Source organism: Lactuca saligna, chromosome 4, assembly GCF_052625555.1.
Source record: "Lactuca saligna cultivar CGN05327 chromosome 4, ASM5262555v1, whole genome shotgun sequence".
In the NCBI taxonomy this organism is placed as follows: domain Eukaryota; kingdom Viridiplantae; phylum Streptophyta; class Magnoliopsida; order Asterales; family Asteraceae; genus Lactuca; species Lactuca saligna.
Window position 1 is genome coordinate 54177894 of NC_136420.1, and position 13745 is coordinate 54191638.

General features: G+C 30.9%; 2 protein-coding genes and 1 long non-coding RNA gene across 3 annotated transcripts; 2 read left to right on the forward strand and 1 right to left on the reverse strand.

The window, feature by feature from the left end:
* Positions 1-2450: 2450 nt before the first annotated feature.
* On the forward strand, positions 2451-6149 carry LOC145039623 (uncharacterized). Its single transcript, XM_078987659.1, has 7 exons — positions 2451-2484; positions 2572-2805; positions 3567-3744; positions 3949-4055; positions 5002-5023; positions 5827-5911; positions 5993-6149. Exons 1-7 carry the CDS (start codon positions 2451-2453, stop codon positions 6059-6061), a joined length of 729 nt encoding a protein of 242 aa, XP_078843785.1. The 3' UTR covers positions 6062-6149.
* Positions 6150-7993: 1844 nt separating this feature from the next.
* LOC145039624 (uncharacterized) lies at positions 7994-10436 on the reverse strand. The gene is made up of 6 exons (XM_078987660.1): positions 10356-10436; positions 9601-10282; positions 9231-9548; positions 8702-9142; positions 8474-8625; positions 7994-8419 (listed from the first exon to the last, which is right to left on the reverse strand). Exons 1-6 carry the CDS (start codon positions 10434-10436, stop codon positions 7994-7996), a joined length of 2100 nt encoding a protein of 699 aa, XP_078843786.1.
* Positions 10437-11930: 1494 nt separating this feature from the next.
* LOC145041890 (uncharacterized) lies at positions 11931-13181 on the forward strand. The gene is made up of 2 exons (XR_013680481.1): positions 11931-12085; positions 12220-13181. It is a non-coding gene; the product is annotated as an uncharacterized LOC145041890 (long non-coding RNA).
* The last annotated feature ends 564 nt before the right edge of the window (positions 13182-13745 follow it).

Consider the following 13745-nt stretch of genomic DNA (forward strand, 5'->3'; position numbering starts at 1 on the left):
ATATTATATATATATATATATATATATATATATATATATATATATATATATATATATATATCTTTTTATCCATCCTAATTGATGACATGTGTCATATCTAACCTAATAAATGAAAATGTTATTGTCACTTTGTCATTATCTCATGTAATTGGTTACATGTCATTTTATCATAATTTTGAAATATATTTATTTTCCACTTGTCAATTACTTTATTATTCATTTCCACTATATTATCAATTTAGTTTTCATAAATTAAACCTACTATAATAAATATTAATTTCAAATTTGAAATTTGAAATTTGAAATTTCAATTTCAATTTCAAATAAATTTACACTTTAAACCTTTGTATTTAACATTTTATTATAATAACTCATCTAGTACACGGGTCTAACAATTGAACACATAATTTTAATTTATTTATTTTTTGCATGTTTTTTTTTCATAATTTTCACTTATTTCATATTTCAAATTCAAATAAACTCCTCATTTAATCGTCGCACAAATTCAAATAAACTTCTCATTTAGTCGCCGCACAAATAGGAGGCATGGACCACATGTTGCACATAAGTCGTTGGGTCGTACGACAAAAGAACACCCAACATAAAGATGCACTATTTAACATTATGTTTTAATTAACTCGTATAGTATACGAGTTTCACAACTAATTTAATAAAAATAATAATATTTTAACATAATTGTGTGTCACATGTCACCATTTAAGATGAATAGAAGGATATGTAGAAATAAATATAGAAGAATATTTAATTTCTCTAAATTATTTCTTCCATGATATGATACAATATTTGAACTTCTCATATCACCCAACAACCTATTATTACGAAGATATTACAAAATGACCATAATTTTTGCTAAAAATCTCACAAATACATGACATTACTATTTCAATGATCCCTGTCCTTAATTTTTTTTTGAAATAATTTTCGATTGTTTGTCCAATATATATATGTTTTCTACAAATATAAATATAGTTACATTTAGCTTAAAGTGGTTGGGGGTGTTGACGTTAAGGCCTTTGACTCTCATTAGGAACCATTTGTGCTACACTTACACCCTCTTCTTGAGGTTTAAAATTAGGGAAAGGGAAGGGAAGCAAGGGAAGGGAAAGAGAGAGAAGGAAAGGATATAACATATAATTAATTATTTGTCTTCTCAAGTTGGAAAGAAATGAAATAAAAGTGAATTTCTTCTCCTTTCTCTTGTAATCAGACCGAAACTCGGTGGATGATTTTGAAAGGGAATAGGGTGTTAGTTTGTTGCCGATAACACATTTTTCCCTTTTAAAAACTTAAGAAGAGGGAGCATGTTTGTTTGGCTTAAATTTTAAAGAAAATACATATCTTAAACCGGCTTTTCGGTTTTATATTCCAGGAAACAAAATTATTTTTCACGGGCTGAAATCAAGTTCGCATAAATAATGTTATGATTGCAAAATAAATAAAATTTGCGGTGTATGATGTTAGAAAAAGTTACTTCACAAATTTGCAAGTTAAGTGAATTTTGTGATATGTTTTTTTTTTCAAATGTTGATTGCTTGAATCCTTGCACTACAAGAAAATTTCAATTTAGCTACAAAAAAGTACTACAAATTCATATTCTGTAGCTATTTTGCAACAAAATATGCTACATAATGAATTTCCGTAGATTTTTTGTTACAAAAATTTCTACAAAATAAAATTCCGTTGCAAACTTAGAATTAATTACGGAAAATTGTTACGGAATTTTAATTTGTAGTTAGTTTGCTACCGAATTTGCTACGAAGTTAAAATACATATCTATTTTGCTACCAAAATTACTACGAAACTAAATTTCGTAGCTATTTTTCTACAAAATGATATTCCATAGCTATTTTGCTACGGAATTTAGTTACAGAAATGAATTTCGTAGCTATTTTACTACGAAGTCAAATTTCATAGCTATTATGCTACGGAAATTACTATGAAACTAAATTCAGTAGCTATTTTGCTACAAAATGATATTCCATAACTATTTTGTTACCAAATTTAGTTACGGAAACAAATTCCGTAGCTATTTTGCTACAAAATGAAATTTCATAGCTATTATGCTACATAAATTTACTACAAAACTGATTTACATAGCTATTTTGCTATAGTGGAAAAATCTATAGCTCTTTTAATACAAAAATTTCTATAGAACTAAATTATGTATCCACTTTGCTATGTAACGAAACTTCATAGTTGTTTTGCCCTTAATGTTTTTTTTAATATTTGTAATTCTATTTTTTTTCTTAATTTTAAAAAATAGAAAAAACACCCCACATTTACCATAACCCTATGGCCCATGCTTTCAACTTGAACAAGTGAATAATAGTAAAAAATGTTGATTTGTTTTATTTGTTAATAAAATGTAAATATAAATACAATTTTTTTTATTATAATATTTAATTTAACAATAAAACAAGTTGGAAAGGATGGGCCTTCTTGCTAGGGTAAAACATATTATCGGTAATAAGTTTATAAATATGTTACTATTTTTATTTTGGCTAATTTGGGTAAAACCGTATTTAGGCTAATGTGGATAAAAACGTACAGGATTCAATTGGAAGGTATCATGTGTTGGGTTAATACAATGCAAATCAGAAATATCAAAATCATGTATTTTTATTAAGGGTGAATTGGTAAAATCACATGGCCCAAATATACTTCCTCCCCAAATCAGAGATATCCTGATCAAACCTTTACCTGTCGCCGATCACATCTCTCCCTCTCTCAACCTGTCGTCGTTGCTCAGTGTCCCCATCACACCAGTCGTTTTTGCTCACAACGGTATTTTTCATCCTCCATTTTTATAGCATTCCAATTTCAAGAGGTATGTTTGCTTTCTTATGTTCCAATCAGCTATGAATGATTTTTTGCTGCTGTGTTTATGAAAATTTCAAGTAGAGGGAGACCACATAGGATCGACACTGAAACTGGTGTCGATCGGTGTCAAGAAAGATTGATAAACATTAGTCGATAGAGATTATTGAAAATTGATGTATAACGAGTCGTAACATGGAAATTGTAAAAAGGCCAATCAATTTTGACTAAATTATCAACTACTTTTCTTCTATTATATTTCTTCCCTCCAATTGGATGTGAGTGATGTGTTTTAGCTTACTAATTCGTTGTGCATACCACATGCTCGATAAAATGCAACATTGAAGAATAATGATTATTTTGCATACAATATATTATTCATATGTATGTGTAAACAAAAATTGGAATTTATGTATCACAGAGTTGATTGGCTTATTTTCCCAAGATCTGATGTAACCATGGAACACTAAAGTCATTAATCTAACCGGTAATTCTTTGGATTATCTATAGTAATTCATTTTCCTTTGTTTCATTTTGACTTTCGTACAACAAAACGAATGTTGTTGAGGCTAAGGCTTTGAAGATAATATACTCATGCAGTTTCTTGTAGGAATACTGGTGTTAATTCTGTTTTTTCATCTTTATTTACAATAAGGCAATCAAATAACATAAATTTGTCTCATGTTTTGCATATTGTCACTGATAAAATGAATCATACTGCAATGAAGGTTTGCTTTTAAAAGAAGCCAGTAGAAAGGGTGTGTTTGTGGAGGTGAAAACACTTGAAGGAGATACTTTGTTGAACTCCTTATATGTTCCTGTTCTAAGACAAATTGAGTCCATAAATTCTCAGAATCTCAATTTTCAAGCAACAAAAGATGGCAACAACAATATTAGGAACCCAAAGTATGTGTTCCTATTAATAAAATGAATCTTCATCTTGTTTCTTTTTTAGTAGTCTCTTTTTTCAGAGTCAATTTTTTTGGGTTCAACTTACTATGCAAAAATTGATATGGACTTCTTTATTCAGAATAAGCTTCTTACTTCTGTTATAGATCCATAATTAGAGATAGTAATTTAGGATGTTGTAAATGTTTGAATATATTGCAGGTTCCTGAAAGTGCAGTTTACTTCATTGAAGATGGGGAGAAGGTTCTTGTTGTTTGAAGCAACAACAACACGAATGAAGAAAGAAAAAGGTGTCTTTGTACTTGTGGGTATAACTTTTTTAGAAGCAATATTTGTACTTTTATACATCGTTTGATTTGGCCCACGAATGAAGTTTTGGATTTGAGAGTTGAAATGTGTTTTAAGGATTTGAAAAATCTTATTATATCTTGTAATCCATGGAATTCGTTTTCCTTCAGTTCTTGGGTCAATAAGTATGGATAATCATTAGTCTTAAGGTAAATAATCATATCTTTTTTTTTTCTTAGGAAGAGAAATGCAGGGTTGAAATTAAAAGAACTACCCGCTCTAGTGTCGATTTAGGTCCTTTTCATTCATTTTTCGGGTTCAATATTAGTGCTAAGTTAAACTAATTTTATTGTTATTTGAAAATTGTTCTATCATTGTTGACTGCATTTTGTAATAGGAAAAGTAGAATGACCTTCATATGGATTTCCACTCTTAACCTTGGTAACACGGCTAACTTGATTAAGGTTAGAATGCTTATGATATAATACTTTTAACAAATAATTATATTTTAAATTTTATTTGTGTTATTTTTAGCCTTGATTTTCTTTAGCACTTTGGTTCAGCTTTTATTTCCAAACCTACAAAATAATACAGATAAAGAGTTATGCTCATAATGGTCATTTTCTGATTAGGTATTATAGTTTTTTTTAATCCATGATTCCATTTATTTAAGGAACTCTACATTGAAAAATTTATTACATATTTTCTTATGTCGTGAAGAACAAATAGCACAAGTAAAGATTAAAAAGAAACATAATTTAGTCCAACAAACACATTTTGTATGGATATCAAAGCGGATCAAGTAAAGATTATAATAGGTTAGATGATTACTAGCTGATATTCCAATTTGATATTTCTAGTTGCATTTGCATATATCTTTTTTCGTATTTATTTGCAAGTTTATTTATTTGCAAGTTGACCTTTTTGATCAACTTGTTGAGATCATGTTTATTTTTTTTGTTACAGGTTTCACTCCACTCCACTCCAGGTGATAACAAAACCATCATCTTTAAGCTTTGTGCTTTAGAAAATAGGTTTATTTTATCCTAAAAATAAGTTGTTATTTTTTAAATTTTTAATGGGCTAAGCCTAAATAAAAAAATTAGCAATTACTTTCATTAAAGTATTTGTATTTAGATCACATTGCTACAATTAGGTAAATTTTCTAATTAAAAAGTAGGATGCTAAAATAGATAAGCAAACAAAAATACATTGGTATTTTAAAGTAAAAAAAAGTATGCTTAAATTTTCAAGAAGATATTTCTATAATATTTGTGAACCAACAGATTAAAATTTTATCTTACACAAGATTTTGGTGTCAATTTTATTTGCTTGATATAGCATTGCACTTTCAAGTTTGTCTTCTTAGAACACTATACTTTGAAAAAGCTACCAAATTGTATCAATGAAAATTAATGTGTGTATAGTTGGGTAGATTTTTACAATGTTGTAATAGGATGAAATAAAAGTAAGATGCTATAACAAAGAAATAAATTAAATTAGGTTGCTATTTATTAGCGATACTTTAGAGAATACACACTTTTGGGATCAAAAGCAGGGATACCTAACATAGAGCAATATCGATAATAAGATCATTATGCAGGATCATTTTTTTTTAATAGAAAATCAAGTGTTATATAAATAAGTCAATAATCACTATTCAGGTATCTATGATCAATTTATTATCATTTGTTTTTTTATCTTTATTTCAAATCCTTTTGACATCTATGATCAATTTATTATCATTTGTTTTTCAACTTTATTCCAAATCCTTTTGACATCATGTGACAGTTTCATATCCTTTTGGCATCATGTGACAACTTGGAAAGAGAAAAAAAACAACCATACTAATGTTGGATTTGATGGTTCTCAAAAGGTGATTCATTTTGTTTCTTAATATTATGTCAAATAAAATAGTTGGACTTTAATCTAGTTGATTGTAAATTTGATTTTGCAGGTTTTGCCATTTTGGTTGAGCATATGCGGCTATTTGTGTGTACATGGCGGTTCGAATTTAAATTGTTGATTGTAATATATCTATAACATTGATGTAACTATTAAATTTATATTTACGACATTTTTATATATTTTTATGAATATTATAATTGAAAATATGGATTTTGTTGAATATTTTTATCATACCGAGTTTGCTTTGGAATCTGTTGCTACGGGACAAATTGTTGATAAACAAACAACTATGGAATTTGCTACGGAACAGGCGGCTATGGAATTTGCGACGAAACAGAAACCTACAGAATTTGCTACGGAACAGGCGGCTACGGAATTTGCTACGGAACAAAAACCTACGGAATTTGCTACGGAACACATGCTACGAAATTTGTTACGGAACATACGACTACAAAATTTGCTACGGAACAGATGGCTACGGAATTTGCTACGAAACAAAAAGCTACAAAATTTACCACGGAAAAATAGCTACAAAATTTGCTATGGAATTTAAATTCCAACAAAATAAATGTCGTTGAAATTGTCATAGCAAAATTGCTACGGAATCATAATTCCGTAGTTAAACGTTTTGCTACAAGAAATAAAACTACAGATTCAAATTGATAAATTGCGTAGCAAATTCCGTAGTTATTCAACTTTAGCTACGGAATTTCAGCTTTTTGCTATGGAATTTTTCCGTAGCTAAATTGAAATTTTCTTGTAGTGTTGGTGATATTGGGGCCCAAATATAACCATTCTAGTGACCAACTCTTACATTGATTGGGATGATAAGAAAAAAGAGATCGGTAGATTAGGTCATATCCTACCCCATTTCCACTTAATCCTACCCCTCATAATTACCTTTTAGTTTTTTACTAATGATTACTAAATTATTATGTTTTTTATATTCTTTTAATATATTGTTCGAAGATATTATTTTAATTTACAATCTTTTTAAACTTTTTAATAACGTTTTAAATCACAGTTTTTTAAATTTTTTTGCAATCTTTTTTTCAATATATAAACTTTTTTACAAATCTTCTTAAGCTCTTTTTACAACATACCTTTTTCAAAACATTTTACGTATCCTTTTAACGTTTTTAATGAAGTTCCAAACCATTTAAACTTTTTACTTTTATTTTTCAATATACTTTTGTTGTTTGTAAAAAGGTTTAAAAAATGTTGCAAGTTAGTTTTAAAAGGTTAAAAAAAAAACTTTGTAAAGACGTTTAAAAATGATGTAAAATAAGTTTTAAAATATTTAAATTTTTTTTGTAAAAAAGTAATAAAAGATTGTAATTTTCTTTTAAAAAGTTGTGAAATAATATGTACGAAAATTTGTAAAAATAGTTAATAAAAAACGTGAAGGGGGAATAAAGAAAATATTATTTTTATTTCAATTCTAGCACTACCATTTTTATTAAGCTTACAATATATATCCTTTTAATCTTAATAATTAGGTTATGATGTGTAAATATTTTTATTCAATTTTTTTTTAAAAAAAAACGTTCAAACACGACACAACAATAATAAAATAATATTTTAAGCAACAAATAATAAAAAAAAGTTCAAATATAAAATAATATTTGATGCAAAAAATAATAAAAAGGTTCAAATACATTCGCACTTAGTCTTTAATATGTATCCAATGTCTTTCAGAAGCACGAGACCTAAGTTGATTGTATAAATCAAAACGCGGCCAATACATAGTTTGCCATGTAGATGCAGACAGACTTTTATAGGCATTCCAATATGCTATGGTAGAAGGCATTGGGTAATTTCCTTTCAAAAACACCGACATATAATGAATATCGTTTACTAGTACCAACGTAATGGCTCGATGGGGTTGAAACTCTTCGGGGCCTCTCCAAAGAGGGAAACATGTCGTAGATTGTACGTGGCTTAAAAAATGAACGATCACGCCAAACTTGTTGGCAATCAAGTAACCAGTCAAAGGCATATGCAACCAATGTCGCCGGAGAGGTGCAGGTGACTCAAACCAACGCAATGACTAGTATACCTCATCAAACCCGTCAATGAAAACTCTATGGTATGCGTAATATTGACTCTCTAACACTTCAAGCAATTGTTTTCGAATATAAAGCCACTGGTCTTCATTATACCCCAAACAAACAGCTACCGCTCGAAACCCACAATTTCCATCACCTTCTACATCATGTATATCGTCGATGTAATCATGAAATATATCTGGAATACCATTCATTTGGAATGGATAATGCCTTCGGGGTTCATCATTTAAGTCAATCCCACACGAAAAGTTATGTCTTTCAGGTTCTTTATTTAAATCCATCCCATTAAACTCCGACGTGGTTGAGAAGCTGCATCTACGAGGAGCATGATTTGGAGGATTGACTTTCTTTTTCTGTTGTTTCTTCACACTTGGAGTCCACGTGTGTTTTTTTGAACCGTAGGTTCTCTAACATCAGTTTTATGCGGATCATATATCTCTTCTAGCTTTCTCCTATAAAACATTTTTCCCGGCTTTTGATTGTTTGTTGAAGTTTTCTTTATATTTATCCACTACATCATCGCAATTAATATCGTCGTCAACTACAGATGTCGTATCTAAAATATCAAGCTTCCTCCAAAAGATATCTATTGAATCCAAGGGTATACTTTCACCTGTATTGAAATATAAAATAATTATTTATCTAATATTTAAAAATCTATTTGTATGTTGGTAATTAAACATACTAACCTGAAATCGAATAGAAAGAAAGCATGCAAGCACATGGTAACCCAAAACTGTTACGTAGTTTGCAACCACAATTTGAGGAGTCTAACATTACATCACCCAACCTTTGAACCTCTCCTAATATTATATCTAAAGCTTCGTTTGAAACATGGCCCCGCAACAATTGGAAACACGATAAGTTATGGTGATTGTAGCGAACAGTCATGCTATTTTCAAAGCTTTCATAGATCGAAGTAAGTTGTGATTGCACGACTTGATTAATCCGTTGCACGAATTTATCAAGATTAGAGTTTGAAGAGTTTAAAATTTTCTTTAACTTGGAATGTTGACTCTCCGCTCTATTGGTTGTGTTGTTTCCAAAATTGAGATGTTGATCAACCCAAACAGACTCAAACATTTCCTTGTACTTATTTAACCATGTATCATCTATGTATCTCATAACACCTATGAAGTAAAATAAATAAACAAAATAAGTACATAAACAATAATATGAAGGTTGTGATTTAGAAATATAGTTAATAAACAAACTTACGTGGATAATTTATCAACATTGATTGTAGTCGTTTGTAGTTTTCCGTGTATATCATCAATGTTGGAGACTCAACTAGTAATTTCCACAGTACTCTAAATGAGTCACGGTCGTCATCCAATGTTATAATCTTGTTGGAAATTTTTAAAATGTTTTGCTCAATATGCCATCTACAAAGTAACCGTGCTGCATCCGGAAACACTGTTTGACATCCATTGATGAGTGCCAACTCTCTGTCTGTGATTATTACACGTGGGTGCATACACTTATCGAGTATTGACTTTACACAGTTTAACACCCAAGTAGTTGGCCTCTTTTTCTCTATGTATAAAGGCAAAACATACAGAGAATGTCTTCCGAGTTGAGGTCATACCAACAATTTCTACAAGCAGCTTATTATATTTGTTCGTTTTGTAGGTGGCATCTGTCATCACCACATGTGGAAATGCACGCCATATCTTCCAAGACGTTGGATGGACGAAAAATAGATTCTCCAACTCATTTGAATCGCCTGTAGTAAGCTCATACAAATAATTATTGGTGTGCAAAATGGACATAAGAACCTGCATTGGAGTTTTTCCTGCTTGCTCGCGTCTGCGGATCTTTTGTTGTGCGTTATATATTGTTTGAGCTACCGATACATTATTTTCGTTTTGCGCCTTTAAGGTTGACAGAATATCACGTGGCGCCAAGTTCTTTCTTGTTAGATCTTCCACCAAACGAGTCTCGTCAACAAATAACCGTCTCACATATGGATGACCCTCCATATGTTGTGCAGGCGGATGATTATGATCATCACATATTACCCTCAGCCTCCATTTATTATGTTCTTTTGAATACTTTCCTTCCAGTTCAAACTTACAATTAGTCTTTCTGGTTCCAGATGCTCTAACCGTGTTAGTAGCTTTATATTCACCCCCATGATCACACATAAGTATGACTTTATACACGAAGTTGTTGACATATGCCTTTGATCTTTTATTGATAATGACATATCCTAGAGAGCGTGCTTTGTTTTGTGTCCACTCAAACAATTCCTCACGAGACTTGAACATCTAAAATTGAATTTTAAGTGTTTTAGTTTATAAGAAAAATATAAAACTTCATTATGTGGTAGAAGTATATAACCTGTTTGGTGGAAAATGACGAATTCTTGATAGAAGTATCTTCATCTCGAGCAAATACGTTGATTCCAAATAACTTAAACATCTCTATATACAAAAAAAAAACATCAAATAATTTAATATTATTAAAATAAAAAACTATATTAATGAAAATTAAATATGTCAACTTTTTAAAATTTATGTAATCAATTAAAAATTAAATATGATGCCTTATTCCACCCGTTAGATAAAATAAAAATTAGAATGACATTTTCTGAGTTTCATTAGTTTTTTAATTTTCAAGCTATGAAAAAATAAAGCTAATTCTTATATATATATATATATATATATATATATATATATATATATATATATATATATATATATATATATATATATATAATCCATCGTTAGATAAAAACAATTGAAGTTTAATTCTATAAATGCAAAATGACTAGAGGCAGTGAAAAGCCACAGCCTCAGCAACAAATTTATTTCATAAAGTATGGAGATTGTAAACTGAATTTATAATTTGTTTTTGAAAACTAAAAATATACTATAAAAATTTAATTCATCATTAGACAAAAACAAGAGGCCGTGAAAAGCCACACCCTCAAACGTTTTCTTTTAATACTTTTATAAAGTTAAAGGGTATATTTTAAAATATCCTCAAAATAGGTGGGTTTCAAATGTAAATTTGTAGAATATAAAATGACTTACTTCTCTTTCTGCCCTACCAAAAGTGAATGCAGCCGTCCAATAGCGGTCCAATGCGGGAGAGCAGATTCCGTCGTCTAGAAGAGATTTCCAGCGAGGTATTATTATTATTTTTTTTTAACTTCTCTTTGTCTCGTTCTTAATCTTGCTCCTTCTCTTTTTTTCTCTCTCTATATCTCACTATCTGATGGTGGTTAATAGTGGCCAACGGATGTTTCATGCGATTTCCGGTGGTTTTTAGCGGTGGTGGTGATATACCGGCGGTTGTGAAGGTGGTGGTTAGTGGACATAAGAAATTTGTTATTTTTTTATTGATGATAATCACTTTTTACTGATTAGTTTATATAAGATATAATTATAATATGTTTATTGTTGTATTAATGTTAATAGTTGGTGGTTGGTAAAGTGATATTTTTTGGATTAACGAAAATACATATTCCAATACTTTGATTTTACTGAAAAAGCTGAAATCTTAAGAGTCAAACACTTCTTAAAAGTCAAACACTTCTATTGAAAACATACAATTTTCGGAACACACATTGGCTGAAAAAAAGTAAAAGTTGTCGGGTATTAATGGATCACCTAAAAAATAATTATTAGGTGGGTAGAAATATAAAATCTGGGGTAGAAATAACGTCACCCTTTTCATTTTGTGATCTCCAGTGCCTATCTTCACAGAACCTATATCTTTCCTAAGGTTTGTGATCTCGATAGATTAGGCAGTCCTTTTCCATACTTTGGATTTGAATTTTCTGCCACCATGTACGTCTTTTTTTGGTCAGACATAACGAGGCATTAATTGGACGGAAGATAGTACACAGCATGGTTGGTAATAAGTCGCATTTATTGAGATAACCCACTTAAATCACATTATAAACATCAACATTGATGTATTCACAATTACTTAGATTCAATGTAGATGAGTTTCAATCGAAGCTCATTGTTTTTGTTTACTCCATGCTCATCTTGTCTAGCTACACCTGTTTATTGAAGCATCTGGCAATCGAACTCAAGCTGGAACACTTGTTCAAGATGCAGGCAATTTCTTTTGTTCTTTGTTTCTTTGCTTTCTCTTTTTCGAAATTCTGAATTGTTTGATCTGTGTTTGCAAAGTCAAGGATTTGTTTCTCATGTCTTATATTACTTCTTTTTGATGTCCACACAACTTTTAGGAAATAACTGAAAAGTTAGGAAAAGGGATTGGGGCAGTGGAGAATGGCGAGCCTTTGTGTAAAGTGACTACATGAAAAGTCTTTATTAGTGATCAATCATAATGACCAAAAATCTCACTAACACTATCATTTAGTGACCATATAATAATTCGTCACTAAATTTTGGTAATGTTATAAATTTAGTGACCAATTCGATGATAGTTGTCACTCACCGGTCACTAAATTATAAAATAAAAATAAAATATTTTTTTAATATCACAACAAATATTAATGACTAAAAATACTAGTCACTAGCCAAATGACAAAAAATAATGGTCACTGTTGTTAAAAGGCTTAGAGACCAAAAAATAGTGGCCACTGGATTGCCTTGTGTAGACACGTTTGCAATGAAGAACTAAAAGTACAAATTATAATAGTGAGGGGGCCAATTGTGCCATTTCAATATGATGAAGGCCCATAAAAATAATCTCATCAAAAACCATCGCTTTTAAACTCTTTCTTTTCCTCCATCTCTCGCTCTCACACACACGAATTCAGACAAGCACAATTTTCCGGCAAAAATGGCAACAACAATCATTGTTCTGATTCTATGCATCTATGCGGTGGAGATGTACCCATGATTCCTCGAGTCAGTGATATTGAACATGGAAGATTGCCTGTCGTACGTGACGACCGGAAGCTCGGTGAATAATCCAAAAGGAAAATGTTTCTCGGGGCTTAAATCGATGTTGAGAACAAATGCACAACGTTTGTATGAAACGTTCAAAAACAATGCACTGTTGGGCATTAATAACGGTCATATTATCACTCTCACATGTATTCAAACACGTGTGTAGAAATAGCTACAGTTAATATGTTATGCTTACGCATGTAATTAGGATTCAGTTGTAGTTTATTTTATGTATACCTTCCTATGTAATTGCAAATACACCAATGAAATACAAAAGTTCTTCTGAGTATAACTTTGTCTTTATGGTATCCAGAGCAACCTAACTTTTTCCCCTTTCACTCTCGCTACATCAATGGCTAACAATTCGTTAATTATAGGTCTCGCCATCGGTTCTTCCTTCCAAATCCCCTCCATCAACATCAAACTTGACCATGAAAACTACTATATATGGCGCACCACCAAAATTTTTGCACTTGAAACCTTTGGCCTTGAATCATTTGTTCTATCCCCAAATCCTGCTGATGCTACTCGACCTGTTGCTCCACCCACTGATCCACCCACCACGGAACCCAATCCCAATTATGTCCTATGGAAGAAACGAGATCGGTTTGATTTGCTTTGGCTGAAATCCTAATCGAATGTTCTTTGGCTGTTATTGCCCGTTCAACCTCATCTCACATGGCTTGTACAACCATCGATAAAACCTTCCATGCTCATATATACTTGTGCTCGTGAGAAGTCTCTGAAGACTTGGCTACAAACCCTCACCAAATGGTCTCTTATAATGCTTGAGTACGTTGAACACAAAAGAGCTATTGCTAAATCTCTTGCTGGTGACCCAAATCCAACCTCCACC